The sequence below is a fragment of the Mercenaria mercenaria genome, chromosome 9 (assembly GCF_021730395.1).
Source record: "Mercenaria mercenaria strain notata chromosome 9, MADL_Memer_1, whole genome shotgun sequence".
Lineage (NCBI taxonomy): Eukaryota > Metazoa > Mollusca > Bivalvia > Venerida > Veneridae > Mercenaria > Mercenaria mercenaria.
The window spans coordinates 2,689,975-2,702,831 of record NC_069369.1 but is presented as its reverse complement, the minus strand read 5'-3'; the positions used below and the strand labels follow the sequence as shown (position 1 = coordinate 2,702,831).

Below are 12,857 nucleotides of genomic sequence, written 5' to 3'. Positions count from 1 at the left end.
TGCATCAAAACCATATTTGGCCAGCATATGTAGATATTGATTATACACATTTTCCGTGACTATTGTGTTGATGCAAGGGGTGGAACAGTACTTTTAAACAAAAAATATAACCACAGGGTGTTCCTAAATGTAAAGTAACCAATACTTTTTACATTCCTGTTTAATAATTAGATTGTCACATATTTTTACATCTGTTTGTAACTCAAATACTATACAAATGTTTGAAAGGGTACACATTTTATACATGTATAGTAGTGAAAGAAGCAACTACTGTGAATATTATTCGTTGGGTTAAATTTTCATTGGCTTATCCTGGTTGTTTGTTGCAGTAGATTGGCAAATGTGTGCTGTAAAATACTAGCAACACACCAGGTAATCTTCTGCATACACTCCTTGCGACGCGCACGCCAGCCATTAGCGATGAGGATGTTATTTGTTTTCCATTTTGTTTTTATTATTTTTTGTATTTTTATGTATTTTTCATTTCTTAATTTCTTCATCTTCTTCTGTGTGTTTATATCTATTTCTTTTAGACACAAACTAAATGTCACACGCATTCATTACTTCATGTTCTTCCTTCTGTGAAAACCGAATCGAGTATTTTTCTTTGCGGCGGACTAGGTCTAAACACCACAAAAAAGAGTCAATATGTGCACAGCAGATAATCTAATCCTGACTATAGTCCATCCAACAGAAATAACGCTTGGCATTGATATGCCTGTGATGCATAGGACCAGAACAGTATATAGCTTCTTGGCAGGTCATGACAGTGACGGTTTCACATTCAGTGTGATGCGACAAAAGTGATGTGTCAAGTCGCGTTCCCTGCAGATGACACATACAAATACGACCAGACGCGAAAACGAACTCAAAGGTCCAGCCGAGTTTCAGGTGGAATTTTTATGCATCGACCTGCTTCTACTTTAGCCCTACAAATGACACATTTCAAATGTGTTTTGCTCACAACTTCAGCCCTGATTAGACAACATTATCTTTAAATGGGTTGTTGTCAGACTTATCCCGATTAAACTTTTTCCAGTAGAGCTTCCTTAGGCAAGCCCCACAAAGAACTGTCTTTTCGGATACATTTTTATTACACGTTTAAGCCAAATGAGTCGTGCCATGAGAAAACCAACATAGTGTTTTGCGACCAGCATGGATCCAGACCAGCCTGCGCATCTGCGCACTCTGGTCAGGATCCATGCTGTTCGGTTTCAAAGCCTATTGAAATTAGAGAAACCGTTAGCGGACAGCATAGATCCGTGACTAGACTGCACTGGATTGTTTGGCTGGTCTGGATTCATGCTGGTCACAATTGCACTATGTTGGTTTTCTCATGGCTCGGCTCAAATATTATCTGTGCCACTTGCACTTATCCCAAGCAAGAACCCACTCTACGGCTTGATAAGATGACTGCCTTTCCTTAGTATTAATGTTATACAGCAAACAATTACCTGCCATCACTTATAACACAGTTATACAGACATGTACATGTACTTAAATAACTACCTGAACTACTGTAATAAAACTGACCGGTCACTTATACATGTATATCTATTCATACATGTAATGCATCAATAACTTTACATTACGAACAGTGTATAGATAAATCAAGTACAGGTTCTTTGCAAAAATATCGCTCGCTTTTTTATTTATTTTTAGGATTTTAATCTTAAAATGTTATTTTTTCCTTAAATAAACATATTTTGTCACTTTTTTCGACTGGAATTCACATATTTAAAACTTCCGTAAAGTGATGACATTATATTTTTACGGAAATTAAACATTTTATTTTTTCAAGAAAATATACCCTAGCCTAGATAAAATAAGAAAAACATCTTGATAGGAACAGATACAAACCAGTTTCTGCTGTAATAAGTTAACTAACACATTGGTTTTTCATTGACTCGAAACGATTTAGGTATTGTTTAAATACTTATGGAGAATTTTGCATCCAAAATCTAGGCTAGAAGCATATGATAGTGTCCGAAGTCCTTTGTGAGGTGTGTTTTAACATGTTCCAACCATGTCTCAGAATTCTGAATGGCCCAAATTAGGTAATGGTTTCAAGTTTTGAATATAAATAACATGTTTATAACTATATAACATATTTGTGATCATAATTATCTCTTGATTTAGCCTAATTATATTAATTTATCTTATCATTCATTCATTTCATCTAATTATTGATTTTTATACGCCCGTTTGAAAAACGGGACGTATTATGGGAACGCCCCTGGCGGGCGGATGGGCGGTTGGGCGGGCGGGCGGGCGGGTGGGCGGGCGGGCGGCGTCCACAGACCTTGTCCGGAGCATATCTTCTACATGCATGGAGGGATTTTGATGAAACTTGGCACAGTTGTTCACCATCATGAGACGGAGTGTCATGCGCAAGAACCAGGTCCCTAGGTCTAAGGTCAAGGTCACACTTAGAGGTCAAAGGTCAAATTCAAGAATGACTTTGTCCGGAGCATATCTTCTTCATGTATGGAGGGATTTTGATGAAAGTTGGCACAATTGTTCATCATCATGAGACGGAGTGTCATGCGCAAAAACCAGGTCCCTAGGTCTAAGGTCAAGGTCACACTTAGAGGTCAAAGGATACAAGAATGAAAAATTCAAGAATGACTTTGTCCGGAGCATATCTTCTTCATGCATGGAATGATTTTGATGTAGCTTGGCACAGTTGTTCACCATAATGAGAGGGAGTGTCGTGCGCAAGAACCAGGTTCCTAGGTCTAAGGTCAAGGTCACACTTAGAGGTCAAAGGATACAAGAATGAAAACTTTGTCCGGAGCATATCTTATTCATGCATGAAAGGACTTTGATGTAGCTTGGCAAAATTGTTCACCATCATGAGACGGAGTGTCATGCGCAAGAACCAGGTCCCTAGGGGTAAGGTCAAGGTCACACTTAGAGGTCAAAGGATACAAGAATGAAAACTTTGTCCGGAGCATTTCTTCTTCATGCATTGAGGGATTTTGATACAACTTGGCACAAATGTTCACAAGCATGAGACGGAGTGTCATGCGCAAGAACCAGGTCCCTCGGTCTAAGGTCAAGGTCACACTTAAAGGTCAAAGGTCAGATACAAGAATGACTTTGTCTGGAGCATTTCTTCTTCATGCATGTAGGGATTTTGATGTAACTTGGCACAATTGTACACCATCATGAGACGGAGTGTCATGCACTGGTCCCTTCTTTTGAATTACTTCCCTTTGCTGTTACTATAAATAGCTTATATTGTAACTTTTTCATTACAAGTCGTAGGGAAAAATCGAGACCACTTTTCTGTAGTACAACATGCATGTTACATCCAATTCTGAGGTGTATTTTGAGCTATCTCTACCTGGTAAGGATTTTTGTGTGGACTTGTAATTTTTTTTTTTCGATTTTTTTTTTTTTTTTTTTTTTTTTTTTTTTTTTCTCTTTTAAAGATTAACTTCCCTTAGTTGTTACTATAAATAACTTACGTTGTAACTTTTTTATAATTGACCGTAGGGAAAAACCAAGACCACTTTTCTGTGGTACAACATTGATATTACTTTCAAATTTTGGGTGTATTTTAAGGTATCTCTACCTGGTAAGGATTTTTTTTGTGGACTTAGAAAAATAAAAGAATTACAATAATTTCTAAAAAAAACAACATTGTAAACAACTAGAAAATTAAAATTCCATTTGCAAATACAGGTGCTAGTGTAAACAAATTTGCTGTGACGGGCGTATATTGTGACATTCTGCACCCTTGTTTATTTTACAGAATGCAGCATTACCTCCCCAAAAGTGCCCGGACAATAGCTACTGTCCACCAGGCACAACATCACCAATTTATTGTAACACACCATGGTTTAGATTTGGTAAGTCAAAGGAATGTACGCCTTCAGGGGAGCTAATCGGTGTTATAGTTGGTTGTATTCTTGGTAAGTTGAAGTTAAATTATAAACAAAGATAATTTTTTCATATTTGATAAGTTTTGTAATGAAGAGTTAGTTTTTGTGCCCAGTTAATATGGAGGGATAGGATATAGATATTTGCCCTTTGATATTCATCGGGCTGTCCCTTTACTAAAAAAAATCTCAGTAACCCATGATGTTAAGATGTAAACAAGAACAGTTAAATTTATTCAAAGCACAAGAAACTGTATTAATTTTGTAGAGGGCACTTGGGTTTAGTGAAGATGTTTTTTCTCATTTGATGCAGTAAAAATGCATTTTCCATTATACTTTGTTTAAATTTTATTTGTTATTATTTCAGTGTTCATTGTGATAGTAATTTTTGGAGTGTATAGAATAAGGCATTGGAGACACAAAAAACGAATTCTGGAAGAAAGTCAGCCACTATCTGACAATTCACAGCCTGTGTATAGAGGCTTCTAGACACAGAATTATATGGAATAAACTTTGGGTTAGACTTTAAACTGTGGTAAGAGGAACTTAAGGCATGATTTGACAAATTTTTGGTGTAAATTATCTGTAATCTCAAACTCAGGGTCATGTGACACTCTGATAATTGTTTGATAAAAACCTATAAATGTTAATATTACATCCTGTGTAGTTGCAGTGAAACCTGAAACGTCAATATTTTTCCATCTGAATGTTCAAACTTCATATCAGGTGCATTACTGTGTTTGTGACGTCAGTTTCATGCGTATTGTCATGTTTAGATGTTCTTTAACGATGATATTTTCAGTTTTACTCAGGCTAAATAATTTATATAATTTATATAATATTTATAAGAGTAATATGTGTATACAATAAAAAGGTTATTAGATTTTGCATCGAAAAATATGCACTCATTCTAATGTAAAAAATTTTTCCACAGCAGAACTTGTATATATTTCACGATTCAAACCTAATAGGCTATAATAGCAGTATAGAAAGTGTTGCAACTTGATGTTTTATTTCAATATTGACTAAAATGTGAAAGAAATACCCATTTGCTGCTTGAGGCACAATTACAGGCAATGTTTGGGTAGACCATCCAGCCGTCACAGGTTAGTGTGATGAATTCCCTATATGAAAGAATATAGCTTGTGCAGTGTTTTAACCCACATCCATGAGTTGTAATTGCTTGGAAGTCAGAAACCAGAATTTGTATATTTTTTAAGAAACGTGTTGAACAAACTTCGAAATGATCTTTTTGCTCAAATTTTATAACTTGTATTTTAGTAGTGAAACATTCCTTAAATGAAAACAGTATTTTTAGCTCACCTGAGCCAAAGGCTCATGGTGAGCTTTTGTGACCGCTCAGTGTGTGTCGTGTGTCGTGTGTCCATCAACATTTTCTAAAAAAATCTTCTTCTTGAAAGCCACTTGGCAGAATTACACCAAACTTCACAGAAATGATCCTTGGGTGGCCCCCTTTCAAAATTGTGCAAAGAGTTGAATTCCATGCAGAACTCTGGTTGCCATGGCAAAACCACAGGGCCTAGGGCTTTCATATCTGGTATGTAGCATCATCTAGTGGTCCTCTACCAAAATTGTGCAAATTATCCCCCTAGGGTCAAATATGGCCCCGCCCGGGGGGTCACATGGTTTGTATAGACTTATTTAGGGAAAACTTTGAAAATCTTCTTGTACAAAACCACACGGCCTAGGGCTTTGATATTTGGTATGTAGCATCATCTAGTGGTCCTCTACCAAGATTATTTAAATTGTCCCCCTAGGGTCAAATATGGCCCCGCCCTGGGGGTCCCAAGTTAAACCTAGACTTATATAGGAAAAAAAGTTTAAAAATCTTCTTGTCTGAAACCACAACACTTAGATCTTTGATATTTGGTTTGTAGCATTGTCTTATGGTCCTCAACCAAAATTATTCAAATTGTACCCCTTGGGTGAAAAGAGGCCCTGCCCTGGGGGTCCCAAGTTTTATATAGACTTATATAGGAAAAAATCTTCTTGTCTGAAACCATATGACCCAGGCTTTTGATATTTGGTATGATGCATTGTCTAGTAGTCCTCTACCAAAATTGTTCAAATGATGCCCCTTGGGTTAAAAGAGGCCCCACCCTGTGGTCACTTAGTTATTTTGTGAGTTATATAGGAAAAAATACTTAAAAAAACATTTGATCCTATTTCCAAGACTGTTTAATTATAATTACCTGATGACCCCATGTAATATGATGTCACTTGACTGTGACCTTGACCTACTGACCTACTTTCTTGTTTTTAAAGATACAGCCTTGAAATTTTGATGACATACACAGTTTTGCACACCAATCGTGAAACTGAATTTCATTGACCATGAATGTGACCTACTGACTTTCTTAATATTTTATCATCAGTTTGGCATTTGAAACATGCAGCTCATATTACTCAGGTGAGTGATCTAGGGTCATCATGACCCTCTTGTATTTTCATGCCGCCATTGAAGAAGGGGGTATACTGATTTGCTTATGTCCATTGTTAGATCTGTCTGCCTGCCTTTTGGTCTACAGACCATTTTGTTTCTGAGGGTGTTATGCCTACATTGGTCAAAGTTCATAGGGTGATTTCCAGTAGTGAATAGCTGCCCTCAATTGTTTTGGGGCCAGTATGTCAAAGTACAAGATTACGGTGACCTTAAGACTGTAAAAGATTTCCACGCAATGACTAGAGAAAGCTAGGGCATACAAGTAGTGTTAGACTTGATAATTTGATTGTGTCTTTGGTCAGTAGATAATTTCCATATTTTTAGAGTTCAGTAAACCAAAGGTCACAGGCACAGTGACCTCGAGACTGAAGTCTGCTCAGTAACTTGAGAATACTTTGGCATACATTAATCAGACTTAATGGGTTGGTTGTCTGTGGTCAATAGAAAACACCAATAATTTTGTGGGTCAGTTGGTCTAATATCAAGACCACAGTGACCATGGTACTAAAAATGGTTTCCAGTCAAAAGCTGTAGAATGCTTGGTGCTAGGGTAATAGTATGATTGTTTGTGGTCAAGTACTATTGTGGTCAGTACTTGATACCTATTGGTTTTTTTATATATATATTTTGTGTGTGTTAGTGGGTATGGGGGGTCTTAAAGCCAAAGGTCATAACTTACTGAAGACTGAAAAATACACACTCAATATTCTTAGACATTCCATCATTGGGGCATATCTGTGTTACAGTTGAATTGAATTGTTAATGAGTCTGTGATAATAATGATAAAACAGTGCATTTTTTAAGGTAATTTTTTTTTATAAGATACAGTTTGCTGAATTTTGAACAAAAGTAATTACAATATTGCCAGTGAACTTGGGAGCTAGTCTCAAAACCAAAGCATCTGATTGTTGTTGTTTTTTTTTAGCACTAGCCAGAATTTAACCAATGGTGAGATTGCATTTTGGTTCTGGTTGCAAAGGTTAGTTTAAAAATCTTTTGAGCTGGGACCATGCTGTTGAATTTATTGTTACATGTTTGATTTGAGGTATAAACAATTTAAAATCTGTTAGAATATAAATGAATGTGGATGTGTCAAAGGTCACTCTGTTTCTTTTATAAATTTTTTTAAAATACGTTTATATATTTGTTGTGTTATGTATGTGTTAGTATAGTGAATATTGCTTCCATAAGAAGGTTGCGCTTTACATTGAGTTTTTTTTTAATGATGAATTCCATGCAGAATGTATTTGCTCTGTTACTATGAAATAATTTAATTTCATTTGCATTAAACAGGGACTTTGTGGGGATAGGAATTTGTGCATTTCAGTTTTTATGCCCCCGAAGGGAGGCATATAGTTTTTGAACCGTCTGTCCGTCTGTCGGTCTGTCAGTCTGTCTGCAATTTTCGTGTCCGGTCCATATCTTTGTCATCGATGAATGGATTTTCAAATAACTTGGCATGAATGTGTACCACAGTAAGACGACTTGTCGCGCGCAAGACCCAGGTCCGTAGCTCAAAGGTCAAGGTCACACTTAGACGTTAAAGGTCATTTTTCATGATAGTGCATTCGTTTCCGGTCCATATCTTTGTCATCCATGGATGGATTTTCAAATAACTTGGCATGAATGTGTACCACAGTAAGACGACGTGTCGCGCGCAAGACCCAGGTCCATAGCTCAAAGGTCAAGGTCACACTTAGATGTTAAAGGTCATTTTTCATGATAGTGCATTTGTGTCCGGTCCATATCTTTGTCATCCATGGATGGATTTTCAAATAACTTGGCATGAATGTGTACCACAGTAAGACGACGTGTCATGCGCAAGACCCAGGTCCGTAGCTCAAAGGTCAAGGTCACACTTAGACGTTAAAGGTCATATTTCATGATAGTGCATTGATGGGCGTGTCCGGTCCATATCTTTTTCATTCATGCATGGATTTTAAAATTATTTGGCATGAATGTGTACCACAGTAAGACGACGTGTCGCGCGCAAGACCCAGGTCCGTAGGTCAAAGGTCCTAAACTCTAACATCGGCCATAACTATTCATAAGTGCCATCGGGGGCATGTGTCATCCTATGGAGACAGCTCTTGTTGATGATAAAATGAATAGGTATTTAATTTGTTTCTTTGATTACCCTGCTAAATTTCTATAGTGAACTTGTCCATCTTTCAGTTTGGACAGTGCCATTAACTTTTAATTTTCCATTATGAACATAAAATACATTAATTTCTTGTTAAATCCTATTTGTGATAATTACTTTCTCTAACGTTTGTCAAAGGTTTGAATATTGCTGAATATACTAGAATGTTTTATTGAATCTATTGTGTTTTATTACCTCCCTTTATTGCTCTAACTATAACAGTTCATGTGCAGTATTAAAAGTAGTGCTTTTCTAAACATGTGAGTATGTTGTAAGGTCTATTTGGAAATCTGTTTTTAAGATAAAAATTTAAAGCACTATGGCCCTTTAAAGTCATTAAAAAATAAAGACCAAACTCCCCTCCTGCCAGAATATTTAAGATATTTTCTGCATTATTGTAAATTTTATGAGAATTGTTTTCCTATATGCAGTAGCTTTGTGGAATCATGTTAAATGCATTCTGTATGCTTCTGTTTTATATCAGAAAGATATTCCTAAGTTAATGTTCTTGTTTTTATGTTATAAAATATAATTGTGTGCATAAACTACCCCGTTGAAATATTACTAAGTCATCTTTTGTAAATAGGAAGTTGATTATTATTTGATTTGTATATTTTGTGCAATGTTATTATTTTAGAAGTAATACACCATTGAAACTTGAAAAATATGTTTGGAACATTGTTGTTACAAGTTTTCTGATATTTATGTTTTTGAAAACCCAGCCTCATGGTGCGTAGCTTGTATGGACATATTTCATGTGTACATGAACACCAGTAGATCTTACCCAGCTAGATTTCTATAATGAACTTGTCCATCATTCAATCTTGGCAGTACTACTTATAATTAAAAGGTGTGTTCATTGAAAATTTACTGACTGAATAGCAAACAGTACAAACAGTGATTGGACTGCACAGATGTGCAGGCTGATCTTGGTCTGCACTGGTCACAAAATCATTTTCCACCAGCAGGCTAAAGAGTTTTCATTAGCATGAGGCACTAGGGTTTTTAAACACACGATCTGAATGACCATTATACCAAGAGCCTTTCATGTTACCTGTTCATTGCATTCCAGAATGAATGAGTGTGTGTACTTGAATTAAATAAAGACATTGTCAGTTAATGTACACCTGTATTTTTACAGCAAACAGTTTGATTTGTTGATAGCATGTTGCCTTACTTTGTTTATAAAAGACATGTTTTACGGTTTTATCTATTGCCCCCTCCCCTCTACCCTCAACCTCAAGGTTTTATGTTAGGTCAGTCATGGCTTTTATTTTTGATTTTAAATATGTGATGAAGTTAATAGTTGACAAAGGCTGAACATAAAAACAGCTATTTGTAAATCCCTAAAAATTTCTTTTATTTCAGAGAAAAAAATGCTCATTTATTTTTGTAAAAAATATCAGAAATTCGATTTAAAGTATTTCATTTTTCTTAAAAAGCTATAGAGTATATTTTTTGTAAAGAAGTCTTTTGCCTCCACAAAATTTTGGCATTTTAAATTTATTGTATATGAAATATGCATATTGGTTTTAAATACTCATTTTATTTGTGTACTTAGGTTATACGTGTATGGTTGTATTTGTATTTTCAGAACCAGTTAGAACTGTTTTTATGCAAATTATTATTTTGATGTTGTGTATTCACAGTCCTTGTTATACCATACAGATGTCTTAATATCATTACCGTATATAGAAAACAATTATTGTCTTACCTGGTCTTGTATACTGTAAAAGCAGAAATTTTCGTGAGGGTTTAATTTTTGCTACATTTGCGAGGCCCTACTTCACGCGAAAATTAATCCTCTGTAAATAGACAACATTAGTATGATACAAATTCAAGTTTTATACCATTTTTATACGCACGTACCCGAAAGAGCGTAGCGTATTATGTGAACATACGTGGCAGAGGTGGGGCAGGCTTGCAGTATGTATTCAAAGCATGTCAGCTCTCTTAAGTCGAACAGATTTCATCTGATATTCACCAAACTTGCTGACAATGTTTGTGGGCATAAAATCTCAGCTAAATTCGATTACCACCCAAATCGCCTCAGGCACTCTTGGATTATGGCCTTGGATGACTCGAAAAAGTACAAATTTAGCCTTGTCTGCTCTCTAAGTCAAACAGTTTTCATCTGACGGGCGTGTTTTGTGACAGTCTGGCACTCTTGTTACAATTTTGGGAATATTAAACCTCGTGAACACACTCAAAATTTCAAAATCGCAAAATTTTGACCTAGCGAAAATATGTGCATTTACTGTAATTTGCCTTACCATGACTACTTTACAGATGGTTGATATTGCTGTTGGTTGGATAATATTGGTGATATTTTTTTCCTAATATTTACGAATAATACCAGTCTTGGATTTAGACTATACATGATATAAATATGCATCATGTGCCCTAACACACAAACACATTTTGTGAATTCCTAACACCAGGAATAACACTGCGCACCACTAAATAAAGGGTGTGCGGATATTATAGTATCTCAAAATGATCTCTGGTTTAGATATGGGTACATTCATATCAGGTAAAATTCCAATTTCTTTAAACCTGAATACTGTATCAAGATAAGTAAATGAATGAAAGTAATACATTGATGTGTTTTTTAATGCTATACACTGCATTTTATTATGAGCTAAGAGTAACTAATTCTTTACCAGTAGATTATTTGATATTAGAAGCTTTTTAGTCCCGGCTTGTATTAAGAATTGATATTTTTTGTTGATAAAAAATTGTTTTTGATTAGGTGACAAAAGTTTGTTTACGTGTTTTGCAAGTTAATACACTGTAAGTGTTTCTGTATGATCAAATGATGTTGTTTTGCAAGACGAAGTTAAATTTTGTTATTTAATATGTTGTTCATGATCAAATTATGTTTAAATTGAAATAAAAATCTATGCACTCACTTTATGTTTTGTTGTATTGAGGAAGAAAGAAGCTCATGAGAACAGAACTGTGTATTTATGATTTTATGACCTAAATGTGTCAAAAATATGTTACTTTGTTATGTAATTTAAGCAAACCCGCACTTATCTCGGAGGTCAAGGTCACAGATTTATAGCTTTATACAAGTAATTATAAACAATGTGACTGTGACTCTAGTCTGCTGGAACTGGTCAAAGGTGTGCCACATAAAAAGAATCGCACTGTGTTTTTAAATACACGCAGATCATTTATACAGCCAGTTAAAAAGTCTTAAATACTTAACTCCGATTAGCACCAATAACTTCTGGCATGAAGGTCCGTGGTGCTTAGGTCATGATCATGTTTGTAGGAAAAGTGATACGGATTTTGTTTAATTTAATACCTTTATGTTGACAGACAAATTTTCTTAAAAATGTGGTATATAAGATCCATTTAGTCTACACCTGGATTTAGGGAATGGGTTAGAAGAAAAGTGTCACGTGAGAATGAGGGATTATTGAACCCATTTTGAACTTCTCTTCCACTTTTACACTGCGAATGTGAAGAGATAAACCTAATATGGTCACAGTACGATATCTCCCTCCCCACCCCCCAAATAATAGAATCAAATATGAAGATCAAAGGTACCGGCCATACCAGTATGCAGATTTCAACCCTGCATTGCGGCCACTGTTTCCCCACATATATGATATCAATAAACGTATTACACGTGATTAGTTCCAACGAACCGAGTTTTGGTGCGTATCAAACCTCGCTCTTAACTCCACCATGTTCCATATACCAAGAACAGTTAAAATAAAAGTGATTGTTAGAATCAATCAAAGGAGATTTCCATATCTATACATTAATAAATTCCACCATTTTTTGCCTTGTGATGTTGCGGTACAGTTCCATTACGGAATATTACATTCAGCTTGAACTTTCGAGATGTGTAAAATACGATAAATTTTCGTTAAGAAATAACTATTGTACAGTGAAAAAATCGTTTATTTGATTATTTTAGGGCTATGACTGAAATACTGTTGAAAAACGGCGTAAAACCCAAAACAAACAAACAAACAAACAAAAAAAAACCCTCACTAATCCAAGAGTACATTTTATAAGTATTGGAAACGTATTTAAAAATGAAACAGGTACTATATACAAAGAATCGTGGTGAAAACTACCCATGGAATATACAATGAAAATACTTTAACCTTGGGAAAAGCTTTTGTGAGGTTATATTTGTCCCGTGGTAAAAAAATGTGAAAGAATATCATTCTCGAGGAAAAATATGATTTCGGCTTGTTACTCATGAGTCTGATTTTTACCGCAAATTTTGATTAGATATTTTAACTATATCTTGTTAACAAATATTTTGAGAAATGAGTATGAAATAGTTCATGCACGCAAAACCAGGAATCACAGGAAAGTATTTGGAGACTGCGCTTGG

At 35.4% G+C, this 12,857-nt stretch overlaps 1 protein-coding gene across 1 annotated transcript in view; it reads left to right on the top strand.

Annotated features, from left to right (window-relative positions):
* LOC123546376 (proprotein convertase subtilisin/kexin type 5-like) overlaps nt 1-11,405 on the top strand; it is a 35,052-nt gene extending 23,647 nt beyond the window's left edge. Inside the window, exons 14-15 of the mRNA XM_045332592.2 lie at nt 3,761-3,920; nt 4,255-11,405. Coding sequence (XP_045188527.2) covers nt 3,761-3,920; nt 4,255-4,376 — 282 coding nt within the window. The 3' untranslated portion in view covers nt 4,377-11,405. The remainder of the gene's footprint in view (nt 1-3,760; nt 3,921-4,254) is intronic.
* Nucleotides 11,406-12,857: the final 1,452 nt, after the last annotated feature.